The sequence below is a fragment of the Rhineura floridana genome, chromosome 1 (assembly GCF_030035675.1).
Source record: "Rhineura floridana isolate rRhiFlo1 chromosome 1, rRhiFlo1.hap2, whole genome shotgun sequence".
NCBI lineage: Eukaryota > Metazoa > Chordata > Lepidosauria > Squamata > Rhineuridae > Rhineura > Rhineura floridana.
In genome coordinates, this window is record NC_084480.1 from 175,666,795 (window position 1) to 175,687,760 (window position 20,966).

General features: G+C 41.4%; 1 protein-coding gene across 1 annotated transcript in view; it reads right to left on the reverse strand.

The window, feature by feature from the left end:
• The window catches only part of UBE2D2 (ubiquitin conjugating enzyme E2 D2), a 41,450-nt gene extending 29,770 nt beyond the window's left edge, over window positions 1-11,680 (reverse strand). Inside the window, exon 1 of the mRNA XM_061587190.1 lies at window positions 11,057-11,680. Coding sequence (XP_061443174.1) covers window positions 11,057-11,080 — 24 coding nt within the window. The 5' untranslated portion in view covers window positions 11,081-11,680. The remainder of the gene's footprint in view (window positions 1-11,056) is intronic.
• Window positions 11,681-20,966: the final 9,286 nt, after the last annotated feature.

Genomic DNA, 20,966 nt, shown 5'->3' on the forward strand with positions numbered 1-20,966 from the left:
GGCCAACATTTGGCCAGTGTTGCTAGCAAAGCCAAACAATATAGCTGCCAGCCCCCCCCCCTTTCTAACTGAGTGTGTGCCTTTGCAGCATGGCAGCAACACTCCCCACCTCCACCTTTCCTGCTCCAGAGAAAGAAAGAAAAGAATTGCCAGTTTGGCCTCATGTGGTCAAAACTTCTGAAGAATTTTGACAACACAGCTGCCATACAATCCCCAGCAATGGGGAACTCCTCTTTGAAGTTCTTCAAAGTTGGGAGGAAAGCTGGTCACTTGTCAGAGACAGTGGCAACAGCATTTGTTGAAGCTTCTTGATATCTGATGGAATGCACATGCATTTTTGCACCTTCATGGTATTTAAAGGGAGTATGAGAGCAAACATATGAGGAAAGGTTTTGCAAAATGAATAAAGAAAAAGACTAGAACCACTAAAGCATTGCCTAGTATGGAGTTTAGTTTATTATATTTATCGGTAATAGATGTATTACACGCTCATGGTTCTTTCTGTCTGGCAATTTATCTTCACAACAGCCCTACGACATATAAGAGCAAGCATGCACAACTGGCTCAAAATCATCCAGTTAACTTCATGGTTAAATGGGGATTTGAACTATGTTTTTCTTAGTTCTGGTGACAGATCTTTAAAGAAAAGCATAAACACACAAAAATAAGAATATAGTAAGATGTTAAGCGTAAGTAGTTTTTATACTGAAAATCAATCTGACAGTTTGGGCTTGTCATTTTTAAAATATTACAATCTAATCTATTATTATTATTAATTCAATTTATTACCCACCTTCACCCCAAATTCCCAGGGCAGGTCACAATAATTTAAAATACAACATTAAAAAGAGTGCAAAACATGAAAATCACATGTATAAGGTGGGTCCTAAAAATAAACATCTCAAGTGTCAAAGGCCAGGGTAAAGAAGTGTATCTTCTGCATTATGTCGAAAGCTATCTAGTGAAGGTGCCAGACACACCTCTATGTGAAGCAATTCCCACAACTTAGGGGCTACCACAGAAAGTGCCCTCTCACAGACCACTACCACCCCCAAGCTCCTGAGGGTGGTGGAACTACCAAGAGGGCTCCCTCTGTTGATCTTAATACCTGAAAGGGTCTGTAGGAAAGGAGAAGATCTTTGGGGCTTAGGTTGTTCAGGGCTTTGTACTAATGTGAGCACCTTGAATTGAGCCCAAAAACAAACTGGTAGCCAATGACGCGGCTTTTAAAAAAACAGGGGTTGTGCGGGATCTAAATGGAACCCCAGCCAGTAATCCAGCCACTGCATTCTGGACCAATTGAAGTTTCCAAGTTGTCTTCAAGGGCAGCCTCACTGCAACAATCCGGTCTGGAATATTTGAATCTATTGTTTTGTTGCAATATGTGGAATGTGAATGTGCAACTAAAATTGAATTATAATAGGTATTGTTAATAGCTTGAATTGGAGTAAAGTCAACTATTCACCCTGATAAAAACTACCATAGTAGACACCAGGCTATATCAGGCTCCAATCTAGTTAAAATTGTCCTATTGAAACAAATGAAAAAAGTTCATCACAACAAAATCATAGCAATCAGATATTTAAAGCAACGGTTTATTATAACACAAAGAATATTGCTAACTGCAACAACCTCCAGTTCCTCCCAGGAAAAGATCCATGCCACATTACATGGGAGGTCTTCCTCCTCCTATTAAATGCAACAGATCCTGTGGTCCAGACTCCTAATCTTACGTGTCCCAGAGTGGGCAAATAGAAGTTTTACTGTTGGGGGTGCACAGCTATGACTTTATTTGTAAGTTTATTCACAAAATGTAACATGGGACAACAAAAGTATTCAGAAACGTGTGTACCAACAGATACTCTCAGCCATTATTGGTTGCAGCTTCATGTCAAGCACATAAAAAGGTAAAGGTGTCCCCACACTTATAGTGGGAGTCGTTTCCAACTCTTAGAGTGACGTCTTGCGACCTTTACTAGGCAGACCGTATATATGGGGTGGGATTGCCAGTTCCGTCCCTGGCCTTTCTTTACCCCCCAGCATATGCCGGGTACTCATTTTACCCACCACGGATGGATGGAAGGCTGAGTGGACCTCGACCCCTTTTACTGGAGATTCGACTTCCTCCTTCCATTGGAATCGAACTCCGGCCGTGAGCAGAGCTTCACATACCCAATGGCTAATCATGGCTAGCTACCAAACACTAAGTGGCTTAGCCCTACAATGGTTTCTTATGTGCTTGATTCATGCTGCCTCCTAACCCCTGTTAGGACCAACACATGTGGCTTTACTGGAATAGTAGATGTCAAAAGTTATCCAAAGAGAAATGCAGGACAGAGGTGCCGCTTCCTAGCTGAGCGTTGACGTCCCCAAATACTACAGAGGTGGGGTGAACAAGGGGTCTCTGGTGTCTGAGACTATTTATTTTATTTATTAAATTTATATCCTGAACTTCCTTCCACAGGGCAATACAGTTATCACAATACAGTTAAGACATGTAAGCTGCAATCTAATAGCCTTGTTCTTAATTTTATGGAATATTTGACCAGTCAAGTATTAGTCAACAACCAATGTTTGACTAGTTCACTAGCAGATAACCCCAAATACTAAACAAAACACAAATGCACTTCAAAAAGTATGACCAGTGTTTCAGTTGAATACAGTAAACTACCAAAGGATCAATATTTCAGCCCTCCTATTAATCTCTTTAAAGGCACATTATTCCTCACCTCCACTAATCTAGGGAACTTGTAAAGTTCACAAAAGAGAAATAAGAATAATAGGCATGGGCATCTGCAGGAATTTTTCAGGGGATGGGACAAATATACTGAAAGGAGGTGGTTAATTTTCTCACAAAAACTGAGAAAAATAGTGCCCGCACATTTTGCCACATATCTTAGTGCTAGAAATTTACTCTTTTGAAAAATGAAAGCTGGGGATCTGGATATTATAGTCGGGGGAGGGCCTGCACCCCACCCCTGCCCCATGGACACCCACGGTGGTATGGTACCTTAGGCCAGAAACAGAGCACTCACATCAGCTGCTAATCATTCTGAGTTCTATTAACTGAGCAACCCAGAATATATAGGGTATTAAAAAACAAGACACACAACAAATGGTCAAATCCCATTTTCCCATGTCTTAATTACAGCATTAGATACAAAATATATACATATATATAGGCTACAAGGCCTACAGCAATGTATGTTACTATGAAAGACAGCACAGCTGAAGCTGCTGCTAGATCACCTGGGACTATTCCCTCCCAAGCATAGCAACCATAAAGCACCAGGAATCTCCTATGAGAGGACTTTGGAGGCAGGTGAGACGCCATCTTTAGTCCTGCCACTGGAACTACCTGGGAGTTAATCCTTCCTCTGTATGCATGTGTGTGTGTACATACACACACACACACCATTAAGTACTTCAAGATTTTTTCAGTTTTGCACGGGAGATACTGAAACATGATGAAATCAGCACTGTGGCATTTTAAGCACAATGGAACTTTTCTAGCCGCTCAAGAGTGCAGGTGAAGGGTGATGATACTAACCCTGATTTCCAAACCAGCAACACCTGAACAATGTAATGTTGATCTTGTGGACAAATATTGTTGTATCCTTATTCCTCACTTCCCCCAACATCAAATACATGATCAGAAATGTCACAACTCTGCCTTAGCTCTAATTAGGACCGGGAAAAAGAGTCTTTACATTATTTCCACATTTTTAGTACTAGCAACGTCAACAAGACTTAAACCAAAGCCCTGGAAGAAAGAGGAAATTTCTCCACACAGGTTTCAGGCCTTCCTAGAAGCTATGTGCTCAAGGGGGTGATTTTTGTATTGACTTCCTCATACAGACTTTCAGCATATTTTTTGCCTGTTTTTATTCCAATTTAGAACAGTGACCAATATTATCCAACTTAAGTGGTTAAAAAGTAATCTGGCAAGAAAATCCTATAAATGTTTACTTAGGAATAAACCCCACCAAGTTCAATGGGACTCACTGCTGGGATTGCACCCTAGGTGTTGTTCTCTTATATCCTCAACCAAAAACCAAATACAAAAAAGCACATAAAGTCAAGGTCTAATGAGACATATGATTCTGAAAAACATATGTAGAAATGAATAGTAGAAAATATAGTCTATGGCTGACAGCCAACAGAATGCATAATGATGCACAATTTCTAATGCACATGCACTTTACTACACAGAGTGCGATGTGAATTGTTGGTTCTGTAGACAAGATATACATACGCTCCCAATGACAACACAGCAAAAAATGCAGATGTGTACTAATAGGATCCTAAAACAGACATTATATAAAGCCAAGAACATCAGCCATATTACCTTACTTACATCCAGGAACATATGTACTCCAGAGCATAGGATGACTGTCCCTGTTACATATGACACATATGCAGCATCCATAAAGGAGACTATTAATAAACACTGCACCTCCTGGAGGATATTCCACGCTGTAAGAATTATCTGATGTTTGCATATAAACATGCACCTAATCTAAGGGATTTGTTGATACATTCAAGAATAAGAGCAAGAAAGTTGCTCAACAGGACTATAGACAACAGCAACGCTGTAGGTCAATTCCAATGTGGCAATTGTAGTGTGTGCTCCAACTGCAATAAAATCAAATCATTTACTAACCCCAGAGACCAGAGGATATATCACAGCAAAGATTTATTCAAGCGCAATACTAAAGGGATTATATATATTGTGCGTTGTCCATGCCCAATTTTGTATGTGGGTATGACCACAAAGAAAATCAAAATACACATCTGTGAACATAAAAGCTGTATGAGAACTAAGAAAGTACATGCCCCATTAGTAAAACACTTTCTGGAATTCAAACATGATGAGAAATCTCTTCAATTTTGGTGTGTAGAACAAATTACACAATTCTTTCCCTGAAGTTTTAAACAGTTAAGAAGGAGGAAAATATTTTGGATATATAAGTTAGACATTTTAATGCCAAATGGTTTAACTGAAGAACTAGACCAGATGCCTATTATATATATATTTTATCTATCCTGTTCATAGATTCATTCATTGGTTATTCCTAGCTATTGTCTGTGAGTCTTTTTTTTGTTCTGTTTAATTGGTTCATGATTCTATATATATTGCATTACATGTCAAGTTCTGTAAATTCAAAATATTGTACCAAATATGTTAAGTACTGACGGAATGAAGCCCATATACAGGTGTGTTAGCCAAAAGGAAACCCAGAGGCTGATGCCCACAGATGCAAAAGAAGAGACCGGAGTTGTACGACGTACACAATAGGAACATGGAATGTGAGAAGCATGAACCAGGGAAAGTTAGAGATTGTCAACAGGGCTTTAGAGTCGGAGTTGTGGAGTCGGAAGCAATTTTGGGTGGAGTCAGAGTGGGTAGAAATGTACAGACTCCGACTTCAAAATAAAAACTTGTAATATTATAACAATATATGGTAAAGATATCATTTTATACTTATCTTTTATACTTTTTTATTTTTCAGGAAAAATATTTGTAATTTTGATTGACAATTTTTAAAAAATATAAATTCACAATGTCAAAGCAGCTTCCCACGAAGTCAGCTGTATTTGAGCCAGGGCTGTAGAGTCGGAGTCATAAGCAATTTGGGGTAGATTTGGAGTTGGACAGTAGAAAAATAGAGGAGTCAGAGTCGAAGGTTTGGTGTACCGACTCCACAGCCCTGATTGTCAAGCAAGAAATGGAACATATCAACATTACAATACTTGGCTCGAGTGAATTAAAATGGACAAGAATGGGACACTTTCAACAAGGCAACTATAAAATATTGTATGCAGGAAATGCGAAATTAAGAACAGGGTTGTTTTAATAGTAAGAAGTGATGTAGCAACAGCAATTAGGAGCTATAACACAAGGTCTGAGCAAGTTATATCAATGAGATTAAACGGGAAACCTATTAACATAACCATCATCCAAGTCTATGCTCATCATCCAAGTCTATGCTGCAACGTCAAAAGCAGAAGAGAAATTGGAAAGATTTTATGCAGACGTACAGGAAGAAATTGATCACACACCAAAGTAAGATGTGCTGATAATCATGAGAGACTGGAATGCAACAGGAGGAAGGAGAAGAACTTGAAATTGTGGGGAAATGGGGCTTAGGAGACAGAAATGAAGCAGGAGAAAGGCTTACTGAATTCTGTGAAGCCAATGATTTGTTTCTTGCAAACACATTTTTTGAGCATCTGAAAAGACAACTGTACACGTGCACATCACCAAAGAGTCAATACAGGAATCAAATTGATTGTATAATTGGTAGCAAAAGATGGAGAAGTTCCATACTTTCTGCAAAAACAAGACCAGGAGCAGACGAGGTACAGATCATGAACTGGTAGTATAAAAAATCAGAGTAAAGCTAAAGAAGAACAACAAAGCAATTATAATGTCAAACCACAATTTAAATAACATCACAGAAGAACATAAACATCAAATAAGGAACAGATTTGAGGCTTTAAACTTAGTTGACAGAGAACCAGAAGAACTATGAAGTCAGAGACATCATCAGGGAAGATGCAAAAAGACAATGCCTCTAGTTAAAAAGAGAGAAAGACCTCAATGGATGACTGAAGAAACTCTTAAAATGGTTAAAGAGAGAAGGAAAGCAAAAGCAAAAGGAGATAGAAACACAGTCAGAACCCTAAATGCAACAATACAGAGACTAGTACATAGGGACAAAGAAAACTATTGCAATAGTTATTGTATAGAAATGTAAGAGAACAACAAAAAGGGAAGAACAAGGGCCCTATCCTAAAAGATTAAAGAAATGAAAGGGAAATTTAAACCAAGAGTAGGGATGTTGAATAATCAACAGGGGAACACACTGACTGACCGAGATGAAATAAAAGGAAGATGGAAGCAATACACTGAAGAACTCTATAAAAGAGATGCAAGGATGACAGATTCATTCAGGGAGGAACCATATGATGAAGAGCCATGCATTTTAGAATGTGAGGTAAAAGCTGCTCTTAAAATACATGGAAGAAACAAATCACCACGAACAGATGGCATACCAATAGAGCTGCTACAAACTACTGAAACTGAATCTCTCCAAATTTTGACTAAAATCTGTCAAGAAATATGGAAAACTAAACAATGGCCCACAGACTGGAAGCGTTCAATATAAATCTCAATTCCAAAGAAAGGGGATCCCAGGGAGTAATTATCTTTTTTTTTTTTCAATAATTTTTATTCAGATTTTGATAAAACATACAAAACAAAATCATAAAACATTCAAAGACAAAAAACAAAATCAAAAATAGTTAAACAAAAAGAAAAAAAGAAAAAAAAAACAAAAATAAAAAATAAAGAGTAAAATATTGACTTCCCATTTGTCAAAGATCAAATCAGTTATAAGTCTATAATATATAACAATCCTGTCTCTTAAGTCATATTATAAAATCACTTTCCTCCAATAGTTATCTTACTTAATCATCAAATCTCATAAACATTACTTTATTCTTTCCACAAAAAGTCAAAGAGAGGTTTCAATTCTTTAAGAAATATATCTATCAATTTTTTTTCCAGATAAGCATATCGATTAATCCATCTCATTACTAATTATGATAATCTTATTGTCATAACCATAGTCAAAATAAACATTTCAATTAATCCAACACATCAGAATCTGTTAGGTTCAGTAATTTCAGTAGCCATTGTTCTATTATCTCTATTAGTTCCATTTTCCATCTTCCATCTTCAGTAGTCTTGTTAAGTCCAGTAGTTTCAATATCCAATCTTCCATTATCAGTATTCCATAATAATCTTGCTGTCAAAGCCATAGTCATATAGTAAGAGTCTGATGGGAATTACCTCTATCCCAAATATTTTCTTGCCATCCATTCTGAATAGGTTGCTGAAATACTGCTGTAAAATCATATCTCTGTTCTTTTTTTCAAAATACACTGGGTCAGGGAGTAATTATCAAACTATTGCCTTAATATCCCATGCAAGTAAAGTAACGCTCAAGATTCTACAACAAAGGCTCTCACCGTATATGGAGCAAGAAGTGGCAGATGCCCAAGTTGGATTTAGAAAGGGAAGAGGTACAAGAGATCATTGCAAACATATGTTGGATGATGGAATGGAGCAAGGAATTTCAGAAGGAAATCACCCTGTGCTTTTATAGATTACAGCAAAGCCTTTGACTGTGTAGATCATGAAAAATATGGAATGCTTTAAAAGAAATGGGGGTGCCACTGCATCTGATTGCCCTGATGCGCAACCTATTCTCTGGACAAGAGGCTACTGTAAGGACAGAATATCGAGAAACCGACTGGTTTCCAATCAGAAAGGGTGTGAGACAGGGGTGTATTTTATCACCCTATTTGTTTAATCTATACGCAGAACACATCATATACGGAAAGCGGGATTGGATAAAGATGAATAAGGTGTAAAAACTGGAGGGAGAGATATCAATAATTTAAGATATGCAGAAGATACCATACTACCAGCAGAAACCGACAATGATTTGAAACGAAAGCTGCTGAAAATTAAAAGAGGAAAGCACAAAAGCAGGACTACAGCTGAACATCAAGAAGACTAAAGTAATGACAACAGAAGATTTATGTAACTTTAAAGTTGGCACAATCATTAACCAATATGGAGACAATAGTCAAGAAATCAGAAGAAAGCTAGGACTTGGGAGGGCAGCTATGAGAGAACTAGAAAAGGTCCTCAAATGCAAAGAAGTATCACTGAACACTAAAGTCAGGATCATTCAGACCATGGTATTCCTGATCTCTATGTATGGGTGTGAAAGTTGGACAGTGAAAAAAGTGGGTAAGAGGAAAATCAGCACATCTGAAATGTGGTGTTGGAGGAGAGCTTTGCGTATACCATGGACTGCGAAAAAGACAAATAATTGGGTGTTAGAATAAATAATACCAGAACTGTCACTGGAAGCTAAAATGATGAAATTGAGGTTATCATACTTTGGACACAGAATGAGAAGACCTGATTCACTAGAAAAGACCATAATGCTGGGAAAAACAGTAGAAAAAGAGGAAGACCAAACAAGAGATGGATAGATTCCATAAAGGAAGCCACATACCTGAACTTACAAGATCTGAACAGGGTGGTTTATAACAGGCGCTACTGGAGATCACCGATTCATAGGGTCGCCATAAGTCAACATCTATTTGAAGGCATATAACAACAAACTATTGCATCAGCCCTGGACAACTCAACATTGCATCATCCCCATACTGGATGCCAAGTCATTATAAAAAAAAATCAATATATTAACCAGCTTATTTTTGATAGGAAGCATGTGCATGCTGTATAAGAGTGACTATGAGAGTAAGAAGTTAGCACATTTGGGTGAGTAAATTTTTCATGGATAATTGAGACAAATTTTATTTTAAATCTTTGCTTGAATTGGAATACAATCCTGAGTGGTTATGCTTACAGAGGATTATATTATACTGCTTTACGGAAGAATTGTTAAGTAACTTTCATAAATTATAGCTGCAGCAGCAGCAACACAGTTCACATGGTAAGCCAGATTTAAAAATTTTAGTATACTTTTAATATGAATTGATACATTCTTTTAGGTTAATAAAAACCATTTTCAATTTTTTTATATTTTTAAGCATTATATAATCTGAATCCATGCACAAAGAGAAGGTCTCCGAATAGATGCCAATGAAGAAGACTTGTTTCAAGTCAAAACGCATTTGGCATATTATTTGAGATTTGCTGTGTAGTTTATCTTTACATCTTATATTTCTGTATTAGTACACCTCTGGATTTTTTCGCTGTGTTGTCACTGGGAGTGTATGTATATCTTGCCAACAGAACTAACAATTCACATCGCACTCTGTGTAGTAAAGTGTATGTGCATTAGAAATTGGGCATTATTGGGCATTCTGTTGGCTATCAGCCATAGACTATATTTTCTATCATTTATTTCTACATGTGTTTTAGAATCATATAATGTCTAATTAGACCTTGACTTTATGTGCTTTTTTGTTCTTCTCTTATATCTTGAGAAACAAAACAAAATATTTACATTGTGAAATCAGCAAAGAATGTTAATGCACCTGGAGCACAGAGGCAGCAGCATGGGCAAAATGACATGAAGTAGAAGCAGCGACTGAGGATAGCTGCAGCAGGAGCAACTAATAGAAGAGTCAAGAATACACAATGATCAAGGAGGCTAATGTGGCTCCACACTCACTGGATGCTTGTATTTTCCCCTTGTTCAAAATACTTCACTATTGATTTGTATGGAAAAAAAGGATGTGCAGTCAAAATACCTATTTAGAAGGAGCACCCACCTGTAGCCACATGCACATGTGGCTGTAAGGCAGCCAATTTGAGCATATTGGGTGAAGGGTTTTTTTTACTCGACCTTCAAGATCTCGCTTTGAAGCAAAACTGACCCAAGTCGTCTTCCAAGTATGACCAGTTTTAGACAGTCTAGCCTTTTATAACCAAGAGCATTAAATGTATCGGATGAGGAAGGTGGAAGAGAAACTAAAGCCATTGTGTTGCCTCCAGAAAGAGACCAAGAGAACGGAAAGACTCTGAGAAAGAACGAGGCGCCTTATGTCGTACAAAGTTACCCTCTTTTCACAACGAGAAAGGACCGATCCAGGCAGGCACAGAATCAGAGGCTCCCAAAGAACGCCTTCCGGCCTGCCTGGACCCAGGAGCTGGGGAGAGAGCGTCTCCCGGGCCATGCAAAGAGGCAGGCGACCGCTCAGACAGGAGAAACAGTGGCCCGTGTGTAGAAAGCCACCTCCGAGGCCTCCCCGGGGGGGAGTCAGGAGCGCGGAAGGCCGACCCAGGCCAGGCCCAGCTCATGAAAAGCGGTGGCCGCGTCGAGGAGGGATCACTGGGAGGCCGCCGCCGCGGCCACCAACACCATCACTATCACCATCATCGTAATTCGGCCCTCTAAGCCAGCCCCGCGCGGCGGCCTACAAGGGCGGGAGGAAGCCATGCCCGGGCCAGCCCTTGGAGCGGAGGGGCTTCCGGGTCGGGCTCCTGCCGAAGGCTCCTTACCTTGTGGATTCTCTTCAGCGCCATCGCGGCGGCGGAGCCTGTTGAGGGCGGCGCGCGAGGAGGCAGGCAGGAAGGAGGAAAGGAAGGAGGGGGATTATTTTCCGACTGTGGAGGAAGCGCGGAGACTGCTTGGCGGAAGCGAACAGCAGGACGGGGAGACCCGGAAGGGGGTGCCGGCCTTGCAGGAGGCCGGGCGCTCTTTTTTCCTCTCTTCCTTCCTTCCGACTCTCCTCCCTCCTCCCCGCCGGCCTCGTCACTCGTCTTACAGGAGCTGTCCCCCCCTCCTCTGCGAAGGCGGCGCCCCCCCGTGACTCTTTTTCAAAGACTGGTCTGTATCTCAGCGCTGCGGCTACTCCGGCCGCATCACCCCGCGCGAAGTTCTTTATGACGCTACAACGTCGTAAGGTCAATGGGATTCCTCCGCCACGCGGAGTCGAGCGAGGGAAGCCGCGCATGCGCCTCTCAGCTCTAGTGCGATGGGCCGGGAGTAATGAGACAAACTGTATTGTGGTTAACCGAGCGAGAGGCTCTCGGCAAGCCCAAGAAAAGGCACTCGGGAATCGGAGAAGAGCGTTGCTCGCTAACACATATTGGCCCAGGAAAGGATGTGGGAGAGAAAGCAAACGGGCGGATATTTGTCTCCGTGCGAAGATTCAAGCTTTTATCGCGAGAAGATATACGGCGGAAACGGTTCCCGGAACTGGTGGGTCGGAATGACATCCGATGTTCCGCCACCGCCAGGAACCTCCTGCCCGTGTTGATTCGCAGGCACTTGTGCCTCGCTGACTGGGAATCCTTTTGTTTAAATATAAATGTGAGGGGGCGTGATTTGTCTAAATATTGTATTATTATAAAGAAGCAGAGGACAAAGTCTGAACTCTTTCCCTCAGGTACTACTTTGCAGTGTATTTGCGTCTTCACCTACTCATGTATAACAGGTGCGCTCACGGGTGCACTCTTTTTTTCTTCCTTGAAAACGGACGTGAAACTTCAACAGAAATTTTTGAACTGGGAATGTATAATGGTGTCTTGAATACACCGCTAAATTCTGCTAATTGTACTACAAACGGAATGGCAGACACCAAGTTTAATCTTTGCTGAACAATTTGTGTAGTAAATGTACATACCCAACTTTCATTGTGATTTCTCAATATTCCAGGAAGATACTGTGTGCTTTTCAACTTTACTGATCTCCTTGCGAATGAATGTGTCACGTTTTTGTCAAACTTGAAATGTAGCATTGTGTCCTGAATGTGCATACAAGCTTTCTAGTATCTCATGCTTAAAGACAGGCATTTGTATTCTCACATTTGTATTCTAACAAATTTCATTATGGTATCTTACTCTTCAAAGAAAATATTGTGCAGTGACAGACAAATGGAATGTCTCTTAGGGATATAGGACTGATCTGTGGAATATACTCTAGAGCAGTGGTTCCCAGCCTTTATGAGTACAGGACCTCTTTGTAACCTCAAAAATGTTGTGACCCCCACATGCTGCTTGTAATTTTAGTCTCTGTTAACTGGGGGGGGGATAATGACACTTTCTATTCAGCACAACATATGATATTTATTACCTGCACTTTACCAGAAAGTCCGAGGGCAGGTTACAGAAATATAAACAACTTTTAACAAATTTTGGAGGCAATGAAAGGAAGGAGATAAAAGTAAACCACCCAAAGTGGTGAACAGAACCTGGTTGATGCCAGGACATTTGCACTCTGGTTTTAAGTGTTCCAACTGTATACAGTACTACCTTATCTTCAGCACTCAGCTCAGGAAGCTCCATTACACAAGGGCTTGGGCAGAAATGCTTGCACTGACAGAATGATCTCGTTAGTGCTACTTTGAGTTCTGCTCTGTGTGCTTTAAATGTGTGTTGGATGTGTTTTGAAATGAATCTGCCCAGATAATTACTTCTGAAACTGACAATGTGAAGAACAAAATGTCCAGGTGACCAAATGATTTAAGCATTAACAGCTTCTTAAAACCAGTCTCATACATCCATGGTATAACTGAATTAATAAGACTGCTCGTGCTGCAGTTTTGCAGCTGTCAGAGATTGGAAGTCTGGTTGAAGCGATGTAAGTTTCAACCTTAAATCTTGTTCTGATATTTTGATTTCAGTGCAACAAGTGCAAAAAATCAACTTATCAAAGTCTTATCAGAGAATTCTGGGCATTCAGAATAAACATGTAGTTAGAAGTCAGACGTGCTTTTGTGTGAAGAGTAGCTTTAAAGAGTTGTCACATGATGCAAGTTCTATTAAGCTGTCTTGTTCTTTTGGTGTCAGGTCTGAGAGTACAGCATTATCAGCACTCACAAAGGAGTTTCTGATCCATTTGTATCTTGACTCAGGAACAGGAAAGTACTTTCACATCTGTACTTGGAGGCTTTGCCTTTTTTCATTTATGTCACATTCTACTTTGTCCAATAATGGCATTTGTGATGTGATTAAGAAATCTGAAAGACATGGAAATGATTCATACTTGGATTGATTCAGTTGATGAGACCACAGGCCTAATTTTTTGATCATAGCTTCTATTTAATCCTGAACTTTGAAATACATATACCCTTTTCCTGAAGACTTGAGTCCATTTAAATGGCTGAAAATATCAGCTAAGTTTGCCAATTTTGCTAACCAAGAAAAGTCATTGAAGTGATGTGAAAACTGAGAATTTGATTCAAGCAGGAAAATCCTCCATCTCGTAACTGAAATAGGCAAGTGAGAACCTTTCCTTGAGAAAGGTTTCTGTATGTAGAGGCAATTGATGATATCCATCTCCTCACATAGAGCTGCAAAAATTCTTGAATTTAACAGGTGAGCCTTAATGAAATTAACCGTTTTCATGGATTCATCTAAAACATTCCTGAGCTCAGAGGGCAGTTTCTTCGTTGCTAGTGATTCCCTGTAAATACAGAAGTGAATAAATTTTGCTTCTGGTGACAGAGCTTTTACACAAGTGAGAACACTACTATACTGCCCTGTCATGGCATGAGCCCCATTACTACTAATTCTGACACATTTTGACCAGTCAATATTGCTGTCCTTTATAAAGCCTTTCAGAATGCCATAAATAGCATCTGAAGTTGCCCATGTATGCAATGATCTGCAAAAGAGAAGGTCCTTATTCATATTTCCATTGCATCATATCTAACAAATGTCAGAATATTGGTTTGAAATGTCTGTGAATTCATCAAGTTGAAGAGCAAAGAAGCAACTACTGCATACTTTTGTTATCAAGTGTTTCTTAATGTTCTTGGCCATCTTTCCAATTATGCATTGAACTGTATTATTTGATAGTGAGACAGCATTCAATTCTTTGCAAGCATTCTCTCCCAGCACTACCCTCACCATTTTCCTTGCTGCTGGTAATATTAATTTTTCTCCAACTGTATATGGTTTTCCTGCCTTTGCTATAAAAAAACTACTTGATAAAGAAGCTTTCACTGCATTTGAATTATCAGAACTTGCTACTATATGCTACAGCACTTTGCTACTTTTATTTAGATCTATGAGTTTCCTTTGAAAAAATTCCACTGGCTTGCCTACACAATTACAGTGTTTGGTTTCTAAATGTCGCCTAAGCTTGCTGGATTTTAAGCTTTCATTTAAGAGCCCCTCAAATCACAAGCAATGGTCTTTGGTCATTTTCAGAACCAGTCTTATGTAAAATCCATATTTAGAAAGCTGTTGCAATATTTCCCCACTTTGTGTTTGTGCTGCAGAGTTTCACTACTTTCATTTTGTTCTTTTCAATGCATCTCTTTTCAACCACCAATCCATTATCAAAGTTTGACCCTCAGTGGAGTTAGATACTGAAAATAGATAATAAATTATCATCATTAATATTTAGCATGCACCTCCTCAGTTTTATTGAGGAATGGGAAACTTGCGGCTGTCCAGATTTTGTTGTCGGCCCCAATCTGCATAGCCAATAGTCAGGGATGATGGGAGATGTAGTCTGACAAGAAGAAGAGTTGCAGGCTAGCCACCCCGATTTCTGAAAGCCAATATAGAGGCAGAGGAGTGGCCTGTAGCTTACTGTAAAGGTATAACTGTACTCCTGTTTGTAGCTAAATAAAAATAAAAGAGGTTGTGCACAGCCTTCAAAAATCATTTTTATTCCCCTGTCCCCAAAATGACTTCTTTGTTATTGCAGAAAGGCCATATTCAATACTTTTTTCTTCAGGGTTATCTTTTATTTATTTTTAAAATGCCTCTCCCACCTGTCTTTCCAAAGAGACTCAAAGTGGCTAACAGACAGTAATACATAATAAAAGCATACAATTGCTAGTCGGGCGGTATATAAGTCTAATAAATAAATAAGCAAACATGATCCCTACACGCACACCCAACATACATTTAACAAAGTCCTGTTCATCCTCATTCACAAGATTTGTGTGCCTCTGAGTGGGGGAAATAGGATAATGGGCGTGGGCTAGGGTTGGATGAGAATCTTGATTCAGTTTGCATTTCAAGCCGAATCTATCAAATTCACACCTTCCAAAACAATTTTAAGAACTGAAACACGACCGTCCTTTGAAATTCACATTTCTCCAAATGTTGTCATGCAGTTCACCAACCAAAGTTTACAGAAATGCATATGTTAAGAGGAAAGTGTGCATCAAAATGAATGAGTGAAAATAACATCACAAAATGTATTATATGATGAGAAATTGCTTGTAAAATGTGTACATCAGTCAAAACTGCCTACAAAAATGTGTTTATTAGGATAAAATGCTGGAGAATGTTCATGATAATTTTTTTTTAAAAAAAAACCAGTGCAGATTGCTGCAGAACCCTGGACAACTTAATTTAAGTTTGAAAAAAATAGACACTGGGAGGACCGAAACTGACAGATCTTTCCATCCCTAGTGTGGGCTCAGTGCAGGGTTCATTATCTTCATAAGTCTAGTTGCAACACCTCCATCCCCTACTTATATGTGAATAACACCAACAAATGCATCAGTACAGGTGGCTTCTCCATCACGTCTAGTTTAGCCCTTAAGTTTCCAGGACGCTGCTTTCTAGCAAGTCAGAGATAGATGTTTTGTTTTAAGAGGCCATCAGAAAACTTCCTTTTCCATATGGCTGAGCACCCAGTCCTAAGCAACTCCATACACCCAGGGCAGCCCAGCCTTTTCCCCTCATCACTGTTGCCAGGGGAACAAACCAGGCAATCCTGTTGCTAAGGAAGAAAGGGAGGGTTATTTTAAAAGCTTGTGTAGTCACCAGCTGAGCTGGCTGGTATGCAGCTTTTCCTCTCACCCCTCCTTTAAGGGATAGAAGAGATGGTGATTAAAGAGCACATCGTCCTCAGCTCTTAAAATGCCCAATGCAGCTTCTCCTCTCCCCCCCCACCCAAAAGGGAGGGTGGTTTGCACTGAGTGGTTGTAGGAGCCTGTTGCTTTCACCGCTGCCTTCCCACCCTTCGCATCCCCGACAAGCTCAGACAGGAGCCTACTAGGAACCAGCCGGACAACAACGCCTACTTCAATAAAGCTGCAGGCTGGGGTTTCCCTCCTCCGTATGGGGCTAAGGAGCTGGAAGCCCAGGAAGAGCAATCAACAGCTGGTCTATAGAGGCAGGAGGCTCTCCCAGTGATTTGCTGTGGACTTAGTCCTTGGAGGGTGGAGAGAGGAGCTATGAATGAAAGCCACTTGTGCCTGCTCAGTTCGTTTCAGCCAGAATGAAGACTTTTAATAAATAAATAAATAAATAATCCCTCTCTTGGCTCTTCACCCCTGCCCGCGGGATGACTTCCCAACCCTTCTGGGAGTCATGGCCTCCAGGTTGGGAACCACCATTTGAGAGGGTAGGAGCAGTTCTTGAAAATCAGAGATGCACCTGAATGTAAAGGACTCCTGCGAACTAGGCAGTTCAAAAAAAGGATGAGGGAAATCCTCATGAATGCACCTCATGGGCATTCCAGTCCTAGGATCTAGTTAAGATGATTGCTACTGCACCTCTGTTTGCACTGGCAGAAGCAGTATTACCTTCAGTATTGGAGACAGTAAGTGAATACCAGTTGCTGGGAAGCAACAATGGGAGGGGGCTATTGTGCTCATGTTCTGCTTCTGGGCTCCCCAGAGGCATCTGGACGGTCACTGTAGAAAACAGGATGTTGAACCAGGTACGTTTTTGGTTTGATCCAGCAGGATTTTTTTTTTTTATGTTTTCATGGTATGTTCAATTGGAAGCAACACAGGTAGATCTGGAAGATAATCCTCTCAGGCTCACCTGGATAGTGGACATGATCAATAGATGCTCAGTCTTGGGATGTCAAAATCTTCCAGAGATCATAGGAACATAGGAAGTTGCATTATACTGAGTCAAACTGTTGGTCTGTCTAGCTCAATATTGTTCACACTGACTGGCAGCAGCTCTCCAGGATTTCATGATGCTCTACCAGTGCGCTATGGCCCTTCTCTATTTATTAGATCCTTTTATAAAGTACTTTTTTTACAGCATATAATGTATACTTCCTAAATTCAAAACTAGCATGCAAAGCAGAAACATCTTGACTATTAACCAATATTAGTAATCATCTGCCTGTATGCAGATAGCTTGAGATTTGTGCACAGATTGTCCTGGCTACCCCTTGTAGAATCAGACTTGGAACCACTGGCGTACTTCTTGTCAAACACTTTCATCCAGAGCTTAGCACAAGACTGGTACATAGATCAGTTTACAAGTTACACAAGTCTCTAGGCTTCTACAAGGCTCTGCTAGGCATGGCTACTCAAGCGGAGCCATTGTTGTAACAAAAGACACCCCCCCCAAGGGTCCCCTTGTAAAGGGTCAGGGCAGATGTATTACTTGCATGGGAACTGTCTCTCAGATCAGGACTGGGCAAGCAAGTGGGCACTCCAATGAGTTGGTTTGTGAGCAGACTCGGTCTGCTTGCACCTACGTAAATGGTAGCACATCCTTGGTGACAGAGGAAGACATCCTTTGGCCAGTTCACTCCCCAGCTCCACCTCTGACCAAACTTCCTGCTCTGAGGAAGTGTCAACTGCAGTAAGTGGAGCAGGGTGGGATCAGGAAGCTGGGAGTCCACCAGGGTAGCATAGGGGAACAGGTTGTTACTGGTTCTCCCTCCTCAGTGGCTGTCAGCATTGCAGGGGAGAGAGAAATGCCAGCAGGCCACTGAGCTCAATGGCCACCCTGTTCAAACTACTAGGCCCCTCTCCAGGATCCCAGTTCTCCTCTTCAGAACAGCTCTGCCAAGAGGTCTTCACGGGGCTCATGACATGGATGAATTGTCTGACATTTCTTGGTGGGAGAGTTGGATTGTCTTTTCACATCCCAGAATATTTTAAGTGCTTGGCTAGATAAAGATTTACATGTTGCTCTGCTTCTGACTGACAGAATCAACACTATCCAGCCACAAGAGTGGCTGTATACTACAGCCAGCATGGATTATTTGCATTCCACAACATTAATGTGAAAACACCCTCCCGTGTCATTCTGATGCTTCCCATAAGCTCATCTCAAAACTAAACCTTACAAAACTTATAGTCCTGAACTCAGAAATGCTTGCTTAACAACTCTCTAAATTTTCATGGCAATACACAAAACAGAGAGAATTGAGAGTTCAAAGTGTAAAAAGAGAAAGAGAAAAATCTGCCCCCTTTTGGACTTTTTTCTGTCAGAGTTTTCATAATTGGTTGAAATTAATTAAAATTCTGCCGTGTTCACAGAGTACCTGTAATCCTATTACTGACCTTGCCCTGTACTCTCACCTTCATCTTCTGTAGTTTAAGAGTTAAAAAATGCATGGCCAATTTTTAATTAATTTAAGAAATTTATCAATGGAGTGAATGATAAGCCCGGGCATGCTCAGAAAGAACCAGCTGTCAGTGTTCTAAAAGCCAGACTCACAGCTGCTGGGCTTGGCTAATCGGGGGCCACACCCACACCAGACCTTTATTTCACTTGAGACAGTCATAGCTTCTCCCAAAGAATCCTGAGAAGTGTAGTTTGTGAAGGGTGCTGAGAGGGAGACTCCTATTTCCCTGACAGAGCTCCAGTGGCCACAGTGGTTTAACAGTCAGCTGCTCTGATGGAAGGTCTGTGAGGGGAACAAGGGTGTCTCCTAGCAACTCTCAGCACCCTTCACTAACTACATTTCCCAGGATTCTTTGAGAGAAGCCATGACTGTCTAAAGTAAAATAAAGGTCTGGTGTGGATGTGGCCACGGACAGCTTTGGTTTAAATTTGGGTGGGAGGCTACATGTGCCTGCTGTAGAATAAAAAGGTGGGGGAGACACTGAAAAATGATACTGTTCACAATGTTTTCCTTTTGGAAAGGAAAGGGTCTTCCCCTCTGCCCAGTGCCAACCCCTCCCCTCCCCCTTCCTGCCCTCCTCCTCCCCTCCCTGCCCCTCCCCAGGTCAGTTTCACCTATCCAAAACATGATTGCACAGGAGTAAATCCCACTGAACTCAAAAAGCATGCAAATGATCAAACCTGCCCTCCCCTCTTCCTCTCTCCTATCCCTTCCCTCTTGCCCCTTCCCTCCCCCTTCTTTTGCCCCTCCTTCCCCCTTCTCCATCCCTTTCCAATCCCCCCTTCCTCCTCCTTCCCCTCCCATCTCCCCTCCCCCTCCCCCATGGTCAGTTTTACCTATCTTAAGCATGATTGCAGGGGAGTAAATCCTATTGAACTCAATAAGTATGCAAATGATCAAACCTGCCCTCCCCTCCTCCTCCCTCCCATCACCTCCCTTTTGCCCCTTCCCTCCCCCTTCCTTCAACCCTCCCTCTCACCTTCCGGATCCCTTCTTCCCCCTTCCCCTCCTTCCATTCCCCTCTCCCCATCCTCCCTTCCTCCTTCCCTCTCCCCTCCCTCTCCTCCTCCCCCATGGTCAGTTTTACCTATCCTAACCATGATTGCACAGGAGTACATCCCATTGAATTCAATAAGTATGCAAATGATCAGACCTGCCTTTCCATTCCTTTACCTCTCCTCTCTTATTCCTCCCTTCCTCCTCCCCTGCCCACTCTAGCCCTCCCTCACCCCTTCTCCTCACCCCCAAGGTCAGTTTTACCTATCTTAACCATGTCTGTACGATGGGAGGAGAGGTTGGCTGGGAGTCCAGAGTCTGTGAGTTCAAATCCCCCTTGTGTCTCCTGGGTGTCAAGGGCCAACTAAAGATCATCCCCACAGTGAGTGGCCCAGGGGTTATGTGCCCTGCTACCTGTGCAGCCCAGTTGCCCCCCAGCTGGCAGTTGCAGACAAGGAAGGGGATGGCTTGTGAAGCTGTGGCAAGCTGAGCAGGCCATAGCCAGCTGGGGAGGACTAGCCTGAGAGGGAGGCAATGGTAAACCCCCTCTGAATACCGCTTACCATGAAATCCCTATTCATAGGGTCTCCATAAGTCGGGATCGACTTGAAAGCAGTCCATTTCCATTTTCCAAATCCCACGGAACTCAAGCATGCAAATGATCAAACCTGCCCTTCTCCTCTCCTCCCCCTCTGCCCTTCCTCCTCCCTCTCCTCTCCTCCCCTCCACTCCCCATCCCATCTCCTGTGGTCAGTTTCACCTATCCTAAGCATGATTGCAGGGGAGTAAATCCCACTGAACTCAATAAGCATGCAAATGATCAATCCATTCTCAGCAAACCTGCACAGGATCCAATTTCTTGCCTCCCAGATTAAAAAGTAGAGAAATTCACTAATAGACAAAAAACCTTGCGGTTTAAGAACATACCTATAGCCAACAGATATTTCTATCAAATTTTAAAAAGCAGGGAAATTGGGCAGCTGTAGTGAATGCTCCAGGGGAGCAGGAGATCTGACCTCCTCTCTGAGATATTGTACCGCTCTACAAATTTGCAAAAATGCAAACACAATTTGGGTTGGTCTTTCACAGTCCAATCTACTTCCTGTGTAGCTTGGAAGA